The sequence below is a fragment of the Kogia breviceps genome, chromosome 3, assembly GCF_026419965.1.
Source record: "Kogia breviceps isolate mKogBre1 chromosome 3, mKogBre1 haplotype 1, whole genome shotgun sequence".
In the NCBI taxonomy this organism is placed as follows: Eukaryota; Metazoa; Chordata; class Mammalia; order Artiodactyla; family Physeteridae; genus Kogia; species Kogia breviceps.
The window spans coordinates 91,393,993-91,406,865 of NC_081312.1; the positions used below are offsets into that span (position 1 = coordinate 91,393,993).

The 12,873-nt window shown below is 34.3% G+C and overlaps 1 protein-coding gene across 2 annotated transcripts in view; it reads right to left on the reverse strand.

Annotated features, from left to right (window-relative positions):
- The window catches only part of MYEF2 (myelin expression factor 2), a 35,287-nt gene that overhangs the window by 4,576 nt on the left and 17,838 nt on the right, over window positions 1–12,873 (reverse strand). The window contains exons 10-16 of one of the 2 annotated variants that reach the window (XM_059059467.2): window positions 11,208–11,309; window positions 9,656–9,706; window positions 9,291–9,359; window positions 8,887–8,985; window positions 8,510–8,581; window positions 6,555–6,763; window positions 6,424–6,475 (exon numbers count right to left, since the gene is read on the reverse strand). In XM_059059467.2, the coding sequence (XP_058915450.1) occupies window positions 6,424–6,475; window positions 6,555–6,763; window positions 8,510–8,581; window positions 8,887–8,985; window positions 9,291–9,359; window positions 9,656–9,706; window positions 11,208–11,309 (654 nt within the window). The remainder of the gene's footprint in view (window positions 1–6,423; window positions 6,476–6,554; window positions 6,764–8,509; window positions 8,582–8,886; window positions 8,986–9,290; window positions 9,360–9,655; window positions 9,707–11,207; window positions 11,310–12,873) is intronic. The other variant, XM_059059468.2, reaches the window with a different exon arrangement.

Sequence of the window (12,873 nt, forward strand, 5' to 3'; positions counted from 1 at the left end):
GCAGCAACAAAGATCCAATGCAACCCAAAATAATAAATTAATTAATTTAAAAAAGGGCTTATTAAAAAATTGCATAAGCCCTTTCCAGGCGATTGGATGAATTTTTATTTTTATTATTATTACTATTTTTTTTTGGTGGTACACGGGCCTCTCACTGCTGTGGCCTCTCCCGTTGCGGAGCACAGGCTCCGGACACGCAGGCTCAGTGGCCTTGGCTCACGGGCCCAGCCGCTCCGCGGCATGTGGGATCTTCCCAGACCAGGGCACGAACCCGTGTCCCCTGCATCAGCAGGCGGATTCTCAACCACTGCGCCACCAGGGAAGCCCTTGGATGAATTTTTAATCCCAATGCATGAGTAAGATTTTTTTCCTGTTTAAATTTTGATCTGAATGATTTCTACAACGTCCTAGACTACTTTTGTTCTTTTGTTCATTCATCCATCCCTGCCCTGCCCCATTACTGTGTTTTTTTAAAACCAACTGATAGGTAATCACTCATCCACTCAATACTAATTAAATGGTTCAAGTTAATAAATATCACTGAACCAAAACCATGATCTGTAACCCAAGCCAGGCAGTCTTTAACTGTGTTCTAAAAGTTATAAAACAGACTAATTCCCAGAGAAATTATTATAATGGTTAAAGTAGATCCAAAAAATTTTTAACCTACAACAGGTAAAAAGCCAAACACACCCCTGTGCACCATTAGTGGGAATGTAAACTGGTGTTGCCACTATAGAAAACAGTATGGCAATTCCTCAAGAAATTAAAAATAGAACTACCATAAGATCCAGCAATTCCCCTCCTGGGTACTTATAAAACTAATTTAAAAAGATACATGCACCCCTATGTTCACTGAAGCACTATTTACAACAGCCAAGATACGGAAGCCACCTAAGCGTGCACTACTCAGCCATAAAAAAGAATGAAATCTTGCCATTTGCAACAACACGGATGAACCCAGAGGGTATTATATGCTAAGTAAATAAGTCACAGAAAGATAAATACTGTATAATTTCACTTATATGTGGACTCTAAAAACCAAAAGAAATGAACGTAACAAAACAGAAACAGTCATACAGAGAACAAACAGGTAGGTGGCTGTCTGAGTGCAGGGGGCTGGAGAGAAGAAAGAAATAGGAAAGGAAGATTAAGTGGTACAAACTTCTAATTGCAAAATAAATGAGTCACAGGTATGAAATGTACAATGTGAGGAATATAGTAACTATGTAATATCTTTTTATGGCGATATATTATAACTAGACTTATAGTGATGATCATTTGAAAAGTACGGAAGTATCAGAAATATTGAATCACTATATTGTGTAACAGGAACTAACATAGGGTTGTCCGTCAATTATATTTCAAAAGCAAAGAAACAAACTGATAGAAAAAAGATAATTTTGTAGTTACCAGAGGTGGGGCAGGGCGGGGGCGGTGTGGAGTGGAGAGGGGAAATTGGAGGAAGGGAGTCAAAAGGTACAAATTTTGAGTTATAAGATAAATAAGTACTAGGGATGTAATGTACAACATGAGAAATATAATTAACACTGCTGAGTGTTACATATTAAAGTTGTTAAGAGAGTAAATCCTAAGAGCTCTCATCACAAGGAAAATCTTTTTTTCTATGTCTTTAATTTCGTATCTATGAGATGATGGACGTTCACTGAACTTCTTGTGATAATCATTTTATATGTGTAAGTCAAATCATTATGCTGTACACCTTAAACTTATACAGTGCTATATATCGATTATATCTCAATGAAACTGGAAGAAAAGAGTTTTAAAAAAATACAGAAATCACATTTTCTAACAAATATCATAAAATGAAACTGGAGACTATATATATATATATATATATATATATATATATATAATTTAAAGCTTTAAAGACAAAGGCAGAGCAATTTCCAGAGTCCTCTTAGTATCTCAAATGCTGGGACCTGAAAAAAAAGCAAGTTTAATTAAAGAAGAATACCTTGGTAAATGGGAGCACTTTACAGTATTTTGAAGAGGACTGTGGAGAATTTTCAAGAGTTTTTAAGGTTAAATGTTCTTCATTATCCTAAATTTACTTGTTTTTCTTAACATAAGTATCCCAACATAGGTTTATTAGCAATACTAAGGTTCACTCAAGCAAGAAATCTTCAAAGCTTCAAAGGAAAATATGTAATAATCTCTTGCAAAATCTGTTAATCTCCCAGGACAAGTTTCTCTTTTTTTCTCTTAAATTTCCTCTCTGTTTAGGAATCATGACTCAAACCCCCAAATTCCTGACCTCACAATGATCTCAAGGGTTTTCTAGCTGACAAGGTCTATCAGCTAAGATACTTGAACCTTCTTACAGTTTGGACACTCAGGTTTATAGAGAAAGTGGCTTATAGATACTTGTTTCACAGTTAGATTGCACCAAGAAACCCCTAGGTATAGAACTAGTAAGTTCTGTTTTCTAACTTTCTTCTTAATCCCATAAAAACACCAACTATTTTCTTTTCTAAAGATAAATAATTGAGGAGAAAAAAATTTAGTTTTAATTAATTAAAATCAGACTTCTCTGGTTTTGTACATGCTCCGAGGACTCTTAAATGACTTAAGTATCTACTGATCTTGTGTGATTCCAAGAAAAACAAAATAGGGCTGCTATTTTAGCAACAGTATAAGATAAAAGAGTATGCAATGAGAAATCAGTATTACAGTAATCAAAGATACTGCTGTTACATATACTAACTACAAAAAATGACTCTCCTGCAATAAAAGAAACCTTTCTACTTTATTTAACTCAGACTATTAAGTAATCTTGTGGGGTATACTCTGGAAAATGATGATGTAAAAGCATATCTAAAAACAGATCAAATTAAAGCATAAATAAATACATGGTTTAATAAAACCTACTTCCAAAGTACAGCTGTAACACAACCACAGGACAAGAAAGCAAAATCAAATATTCTACAAGAAACTATAATTATGATATGGGGGACAAAAAACAAAGTTTGAGTGTTTCTTTACAAACAAAAGAAAGTGACTATGAATATTCTTCATATATTGTTTTTACTCTTACTGCATTATTTTTAGTGTTATGTTAATCTAGAGTCCACTAGCCATGCTTGAAGCACCATGTGTTTTAGTAAATAAAATCCACCACAAGTCTCCATTTTCTATGCAGTTAACAGGTAGCATACTGATGTAAAAAATGAAAATAATGGAAACCTGTGGAACAACGTTATATTTGGTATGGTTTATAGCAGGCATAATTAAGAATGGGCTTTCCTTGCACTACAGTTCTAAAACATACTAAGCCAGAGTATAGTTAAAGTGTATAGACAATATGGAAGTTTGAAAAACTACACCTATTTGACTTCATTAACACAACCTGAACTAATGGGGTCCAACTCTGAATGGGTCAGTTATTTATACTCAGTCTTCTTAAAAATGTGTATTCTGAGGAATTACATATAGCAAAATAAAAGAAGATCCACTTTACTATATACTCACTTCCTTCTCATCTTGTTATATTTAGGGATAACTGAACACATTTTTTCCTGAATTATACCCGCTAAGGAAATGTTGTATTGAGGGTTATATAACTCATACTCCAACATTTTCTCAATCTTTGTAATTGCCCCACCAAGGACAATTAACCACTCTAGAAATTTAATAATCAGAGGGCTTACTGATGGGCCATTTACTAGCAGTTACTGTTTAGAGGAGAGCATGGAGTACCACTAGACTCCTACTAAGAAGTAATCAAGAGAATATACTTACTCACCTTGGACTCAGGGGGTTAAAAATATAGCAAAAAACTGACTTCTACTGTGAAAAGGGTCACTACTGGCTTGGAGCAGGTTAAAAAGAAACTTTCCATTCTAAGAAAGAAAAGCTCTAAGATTTGAAAATAAATAAAGTGATGTGGCAGAAAAATAGATGGTTCAGTTCATACAAGCCAGATAATTTCCATAGTTGTCAATAGCTGGACACTTAATTCTATAAAGTATTACTGTAACTTATCTTCCTTTCCATCAATGTAAGTTCAAGGTTAAAAACAGGAAGATGGGATTCCCTGGTGGTGCAGTGGTTGAGAATCTGCCTGCCGATGCAGGGGACACGGGTTCGTGCCCCGGTCTGGGGGGATCCCACATGCTGCGGAGCGGCTGGGCCCGTGAACCATGGCCACTGAGCCTGTGCATCTGGAGCCTGTGCTCTGCAACGGGAGAGGCCACAGTAGTTGAGAGGCCCGTGTACCACAAAAAAGCAAACAAAAAACCAAAAAAAACAGGAAGATGGTAGAAAATTATTTCGTATGGTATTACCTTAATATAAATCTGAAAGTCAAAAGCTTTTACAATTAGAATTGAGAAAACAAAACCAAAAATCATTACTCTCATGATATAATACAGACTGATCAAAAATGGACATAAAAATAGAGCTAAAATAACAGAGTTAACCACTTTATTTTATTGGCTATAATGTTGTACAGATTTTTTAAATGTAGATTTGGGGACTAGTTTTTCCTTTCAAAAAATGTTTTTGAATTGTTGATGTCCTTCTGTCAAAACAATGCCAGCAACAAGTATAGAAGCCCACCAAAAAGACCTCAAATTTGCTGCAAGCCTTGCTCATATCTGATCTTCAAAGGAAATCTGCCTATGTACAAGGAAACAGTCAACTCAGTATTGGTCACATTTTCACTAATGTCATTTGTTGGCCCCACTTTGTTCTTTATCTTGTTTCATTTCTACTTTTAAAAATAAAGTCATATGTCATCTGGAGACTCTTTTTCACTGAAACTACAACAGCAGGGATTATCTATACTTGTTGCCACCACTCCTCATTTGATGGATCTCACTAAGGCCGTAATCTGCTCGTTTCCCCTGTAGCCTATGGGATTCATGGCTAGATGCTGCTTACTCATCCTGGTAGATCTCCTTACTCCTACAAAGACTACCAACACCTCAAATCAACTTGATAATTCTGCTTTCTCTTAGCGACTATTTACTAGTTGACTTGTTGACAACAACTTTTTTATCAAGAAAAATTATCTTTCTCTTCTTTGAATAAAATGTAAATAAATATAAATAAAAAGATGATCAACAAAAAGGAGCCACTAGAACACTGTAGACAGATCCACACTGTATGTTCTTTGAGGGCAGGGGTAATATCTTACTTTCTTCCCCTTTTTAATCCTAATGACGAGCAGACTACCAAAAATACAATATTTGTAGATTTACTTAATAAATAACCAAATAAATGAATGAAGATCTTTTCAGAATGCTTAACTCATTCATAACATTTAATAAACTCCTACTATACGTGCAGAGGCAACGAAAGGTGCTAGAATAAAAAGATGATGGTTCTTGCCCTCAAGAGCCTCCATCTGGGAAAGAAGAAGACATGTGAACAGATTACTACAATAAAGTTAGGTATAAAGTACTCTGAGAACATATTAGAGAAGAGTTTCCAGAAGGATCACTTTGATCCCTTGTGACAGTGGCTACAATGGCTACTTTTGTGGGCGAACACTAAACTTATCCCCTTCATGATCATGATTATATATATATATAAAGATATATTCCAAATACTCTTAACTTTCCATTCACTCTCAAAGGTTGAATGTACCACTTTTACTTAGCTATTTTTCATCATTATATCCCACCTACACAGTTGTATTATTAATAATTATACTCTCTGGGTTACCATGCAATAGCAAAAAAAATACTAGCAGGAAATCTGTTACTTTGTTCTAGTCACTCTAAATCTCTCATCATTACAAAAAAAAAAGGCCCTCTTTTGAAAGTAATAAACCACCTAATCATCTACAGACCTAATGAACATATTACGGTTGTATAGGTAGTATCATTATAGCCAAGAACAGTTTATAAAAGAAACAGAAGGGCCACCAGAATGTACCTGTCTAAGGCATTCTAGGCAGTGGGTTCTACGCTATCAGCTAAGTTTCCTTTATTGTATAGGTGACAGAGTGCGCAGAACGGGTCTCATCTAATAACTCTGTTATCACTTGGATGTCAGCATTTCATTGGGCCATGTTGACAAAGCACTGTACTACATTATAAACACAGAAATAAATATACCATTCGTTAGTATTTCCCAAACAAAAAACATCCTTTTAAATTCAAGCAATGATGATACAGTAACTATTTAAAAACCAGGTAATAAAATACGCCCGTTCTTTATCCACAGGAGACAATGACAGACTCTACTCTAAATCTTGTTATTTAGTAGTAATTTGCACTGCTGTACGTCAGAGGATAGCAAAATAATTCATTTCTTTGAAGTGGAATTAAACCTGTCATACTACCCAGGAATAAGCATCTGGCCAGGTAAAGGTCTAAGCAGTATTTAAAAGTTTAAAATCAATTCTTCCTCCATAATCAATATCAATATATCTACAGTCATTGGCATACTTACCACACTGACTGAATTTCTCTTTTAGTTTCTGCCAAGTCAAGTCAAAAGGCAGCTAGAATGAAAAAAGGTATTAGTAACAGATATACAAGGAAAAAAATAATTTTAAGTATACTTTACATTTAGTTGCTTACATTTCTGACAAATATCTGGTTGCCTTTGGAGCCTATTCTGTCTCTCATTCCGCTTCCCATAGGACCCGATAAAAATCCTCGATCCATATCGATGCTCCTTTCCAGTATAGCTCCTATACCCGGTCCCATTCTATCAAAGCTGGAACTCATCCGATCCAGTCCCATCCCCATTCCTCCAGTCACACTGTTCATGCCACCCATTCCACCACCTGGATTTTCAAGAAGGTAAGGGAGGATTTGGGAGTTTGGTATTTTTGTTTTAAAAACAGAAGGAAAAGGAGAAGGAAGAGGAAGACGGAGAGAAAGAGGAGGGAGAGAATCATTTTTGAGAAAGAAAGAGAGAAAAATTAATTCATTTATGTAATTAGACAATATATAAACAAAATTATTTTTATACACACAATATAACAATCTTCCAAGGAACAGATTTTAATTTTGCATATATTCAGTTAGTTGAATGTTAATGGCTAACTGAATCTGTTCATTCTATTATACATATACATTTCTAAAAAATATTCTGATCATAAAACATAAGTTATATAAATTTTCTATCAATGACTTTATTCATTAATATTATAGTAGTTTGTATCCTCATTTTTATCTTTTAATAATACCAAGCTTAGTAATGGTTAGAGCAAAGACATATGGGGTAAATTCAAATAATTACAACTCCAACATATCAACTGTTGCTCTCATCATACTGTCCTACATAATATTCTTTTCCTAGCTTACCTTTCACCTCAGTATCGTTTCACATACAATTGCTCTTTTCATATCAATTCAATTTTCAATAACCACAGAAAAACCTAACTTTTAGTCTCTATATTATACAGAACTTGTGGATATAACAACAAAAACTGGAATCACACTCCTTTAGCCAGAGCTTAAAAATCTAGCTTGTAGCTCATACCCACTTGATTCTTATACATTGAGTCCCCTTTAACTATTCCAATCCTACTCTTTCTCAATCGTATCTTTTTCTCGCACCTAATATCCCCATTCTAAAAATTAACATCACCCTCAAATTGGCTTTCTGTGTGTAACAAATATAAAATTAGGGGAACAGAAGTATAAACACTGAGGTGAAAAAGGAAGGTAGGGAAGTTATGATTAACAGGAAAATGGCCAAGGCCGAAAAGACGATGAAAGAAGGAATAAAATGAGAAGCAAGGTACAATGGAAGTAAGTATCTTCAGCTGACAAGATCTTTTTAACTCACTCTTAGAAGAGTTCAAGTAGACTTTGTTTCCTATTTGTGAGATTTCAATCAATTAAAGGAAGTCGGTAACTATGGAGAGCTCACATAGACATGGTTCAGTAAGCAACATGGGTCAAAAACTAAGCCTTGTGTTAAGGCTTAATATAAGGCCTAAAATGTAGTAGTGGAAACAGACGGAAGAAAACTGGCATTCCCCAGTTTTGCAACAATAGTACTCTTGATTCAATCAAAGAGAAGGTTTAAGAAGCAAGGAAATAAGCATTTCTTTTAACCTTGCCCTCAACCTCAGGAGGTCTCCAGAAGTGTTAGATCTGAGGCGATGCACCTGTGTTTACCAAAAGACACAATTTTTTTTCACAGATGAAATAAGCTAGTCTCCAATAGCAGCTATAGAGAATAAGCAAAGAAACAGAGTTGGTGCTAAAGCTAATGTTGTTCGTGACATATGATCAGAAAAAGCCCCAGATTCTTTAGTTGGAATAAAGGTTCTTGAATTGGGTGACAGTTAACACATATTCTTGTGTTAGTTTAGAAATGTCAAAGAAGTAAAATTCAAAGTTAGTTTAGAAACTTCCAACAGCGATAAAACAGTAAAGCTCAATAAATATCAAAGTTTCTCTAAATTATGACAAGTCATATTAACATATAAGAACAAAGTATTACAATAACTACTCTTGCAAAGTTTTTTGCAAGTATTCAAATATTACTGTAAAATTCTAGTAAAATTTAAACCTACTTATTCCAGATCCTACTGGACCCATGTTAGAAGCTCCTATTCTTCCTGCAAACCCTCCAATCATTGCACTGCCTAAACAAGGATGGAAAGATAATATACTAATTAATTTAAATAATCATACTTTAAAATTCCCAAGGTATTATGCTCTCAGAAGATGTACAATAACTGAAAAGTATAAAGTCTTCTATACATAGGGTTCAGATATGTAAGACACTGGAAAAGAGAGCTAGTACATTAAAACCTCTGAAGTATTTTTCTTCAAGTAATAAATTGAATGAAACATTATAAATTTCTAATTTTTCATACAAAAAAAGATAGTCAAACTTTGAAAAATACAACCTGCAAAAAGAAAAGGAGAAGTAAACAGCCAGCCATACCAAGTCTACCAAAGGAATCTCCAAAGCCTCGATTTATTCCAATATCACCACGTCCAAAATCTCTCTCCATGCTACTAGTCATCGCACCACGGTATAGCTCTGAAAAAATTATGCAACAAATTAACCCCTTTTCAAGTATTATCAATAAACAGCAATCCATTTAGGAACTTATTGAAACTAAACTGTAATGACAGCAAAAGTCACAACACAAGAAGTCCATGATTCACCCAACGTACTTCACATGCCACAGATATCCCAGTCCCGCTCTGCCTGTCCCTATCCCCTGGTACCCATACATCCTCTGAAAACATCTACAGTATCCATTCCTAAGTAAAGGGGGGGCATTTTTAATAATGGAGAAAATGAAATGTTGCATACACATCCCACTATATACATTTACCTACCTCCCATTCGACCAACTCCTCCAAATCCTCCCATGCTACTCACTGCTTCCAAACCACCAAACCCAATTCCTATGGAATAAAGATTAAGTTTGAGATCTGTCAGTTATATAGCTGAAAGGTACATTTTGTAAATATTAAGTCTCATCAGTAAGCTCTTCATCCACCCTACCTTGTGCAACTGCTTCTTAACACATCACCTTCCATATCCCTTAAGTATGTACCAGGCTCAATTTCTGCTAGCAGCCTTTAGGACGTGGGCCAACAATAAACCATGACTTTTGTTTCCCTTGGAATTCTCAACATAAGTTTCTAACTTACTAAACATGATGATGGGTACATACAAGAAAACAAATGCTTATACATACCTCCTCCAATTCTATTCATTCCTCCAAAACCTGGACCATCCATTCCCATACCTCAAATAAAATACACAATATGTACTTTCAGTAAATCTTATTTTAATGACTAAAGAATGACATAATGCACCACAGCAAAATAGATACGAATGGTCTAGTCAGAGTGGAATACTAGAGAAGCAGCAGGGCACAGATGGGACGGTTTACAGTGCTATGCCACAGCAGTTGTCTAATCATGAGTCTTCAAAAAGGCCTCTTTGAATATTTATTAGACAAGAAAACAAAATTCACCGGTCATACTCACATTCAGTTAGAGAATATCTAGGACTAGGTAATCGTTCATTTTTTTTTTCAGCTCAGACACACAAATATCACTACAGCAGATTGAGAGATCAGGTCAGAAAGTAAGGACTCCTTTAAACATGGCAGCTAAGGGAGCAGTAAAAAATGAAAGAATAAAAATAGTATGTGTTTAGGAGGGTAGAGGGCCTAAGAGTAAGGGAGAAGATTTCCATCTGTTTAGATCATAATGATTACCATAACTGCCCTCACAATTTAAAATGTAACTATAGCATCTCAACAAAAATAGAAACCAGAGAGCATTAATTAGTCCATCAATTAAAACAGCAATTCTCAAAATATGGTCTAAGGACCTTTGAGGGTTTAATAGGTCAAAACTCCTTCATTATCCAAATAACACCTAAGATATTGACTGTTTTACTCTCATTTCCTCATAAGGTGGAATTTTCCAGAAACTACATGATAGATGACACTGTAACAAACTGAATGCAAAAGCAGACATAAGAGCATGACTGTCTTGCATTAAGCCAAACATTAAAGAGATGTACAAAAAGGTGAAATAATATCACTCTTCTAATTTTTGTATTGGAAAATACAATTTATTTTCTTAAAAATTACATTTAAGTTTATCATTGTTTATCTTAAATGGGTTTATCATTGTTATCTTAAATAAATATGTAATTTAAAAATAATTTCTAAGTTTTAATTTCTAATACAGTAAATATTGACAAATATAACCACATAAACAAAAGCACTTTGGGGTTCTCAACAAATTTTAAGAGTATAAAAGGGTTCTGAAACCAAAATGTTTAAAAATCAAACTTCAAACATAAACTGTAGGTTAGTCTACATGAATAGCCAAACAGCTATCTGAAAAGCTACCCTCCCAACTAGATATTCAAATTTAAATTGCTTATATGGTAGTATTTCAGCCATTCCACAAATACTGTATATCTACGATACACAAGGCATAGACTATGTTGAATATTCTCCTTCTACCTTAAAGACAATTCAAAATCCAAAGTGCTAAAAGGGTAGCTGTAATATGGCTGGCCTCAGAGGAACCCTCCTGATCTTTTGTTCAACCTCTTTCATGTTCTCTGCTCTCAAAGGTTTCATTCCTTTTTTAGACTAAAGTAACATCTTAAATATTCAACTATAAACTACAGTCCTTTAAATATTATTACAAACTAGTAAATATAAGCTTTACAATGTAGCAAATGTATCATTTAAAAAGAAATAATAAAATTAGAATACTCACCACTTGGACCTAAATTTCCCATTACACCACCTATGTTCAACTGGCTGGCACTAATAGGCTGTCCACCTGGACCAAGTCCCATTCCAATGCCTCCAAGACCACCTAAAACACAAATAAGAATATTATTACCAACTCATATATGATCAACTAACTGGCACTGAAAAATTTTTAAAGCTATATGCCTGTAGTAGTATTTCTAAAATTTTGCAAATTTGTAAATAAGAGCACCAGTTCTTATTTTCATTGGAATGCAGCACACTGAAGCCTCACTATATCATTTACTAATGAGAAGTGTTTTATGAAGCAGATCCATCTTATATCCCAGTTAAAGGCATACTGAAAAAGAGTAATGAAATACCAAGAGGATTTTGAACCACCTTAAAAATGACATACATATCTGAAAATAAGAATCTTGCTTGACTCTGTAGACCCTCTTAAAACCTAGGAATTACTTTTCAGATGGTTCAAATCAAACTAAAAAGTCAACAAACATGAAAACATTGGATAAAGCAAACGTTATATTACCTAGTTTTATCATTGACATAAATATTTATTTATATTTATATGGTATTTTAATTTATTTATATACTATGGTATACAGTGTTTTCACATCTATTATCCACAGATGAGGTAATTTTTGAGACCGTTAAGTTACTTGTACAATGCCATTTAACTACATGATTAAGCTAAGACTAGAATTCAAGTTTTCTGTCTCTAAATCCAGTATTCTTTTTACTTTCTCTCTTAAACTAAGTTCACTGAAAAGAGACTGTAAGAAGATAATCTGATGACTTAAAGACAGTGGGAACTGTTTTATTCTACTAAATCTGAGTTTGGCTTAAAAATTCTTGCTAATTAATGTAGCAATTAGTAAATGGTAAGGGCTGAGAAAACCATATACTATATATATATATTTTTTAAAGAGTACAGAAGCATGTTGTGTTAAATTGGAGAAAGATAAACGTGACCTGGTAATAGAAGTATCTTTTTTAGCTCAGTCCCTAAAAATGGTTCAAAGCAATAGCACACGTGACTATCAACAATGCTCATGTCTACACCTAAAACTCTTATTTTCATCTCTGATATCATTCTTCACTAAAAGGAACCAGGCCTCTTTGAAAGTAGGCCAGTCTCATGTCTTTGAACAAGAAAAATCTTCATGGATCTGGGAAATCCCATTCTCACCAGAAATTAATAGCAGAGGCATAGGAAATGAGAGGACCCCACTTGCCAAGTTATAATAATTTGAGAAAAAGAAGTGGGGGGTTGGGGAGAAAGGAAAAAATAGGGAGGTTAATAATGACTAACTTAACTAAAACAATAAACTGATTCTGTTAAAGTCTATGAGTTCATATTACATCTCAATGGAAAAGAGTACATAAAACTATAAATATTGAAAAGAACAGATATAAAAGTATGAATGTAATTTTTAAATCTAAATAAATTGAAAAGTACTAACAGTGGAAAAGTAAATCGAAAGCCCCTACTTTATAAAACCAGGATATTAAAAGATGACACCCTGAGTGATAAGGAAGGGCAGGAAAGGACTGCCCTACAAAGGGAGAACAGGTAATATTAAAAGACATGTAAGCTGAGAATTTTTGAGAATTTATTTTAAAAAACTGAATTCTCAATTGTGAAAGCCCAATAAACAGTAATCCACATC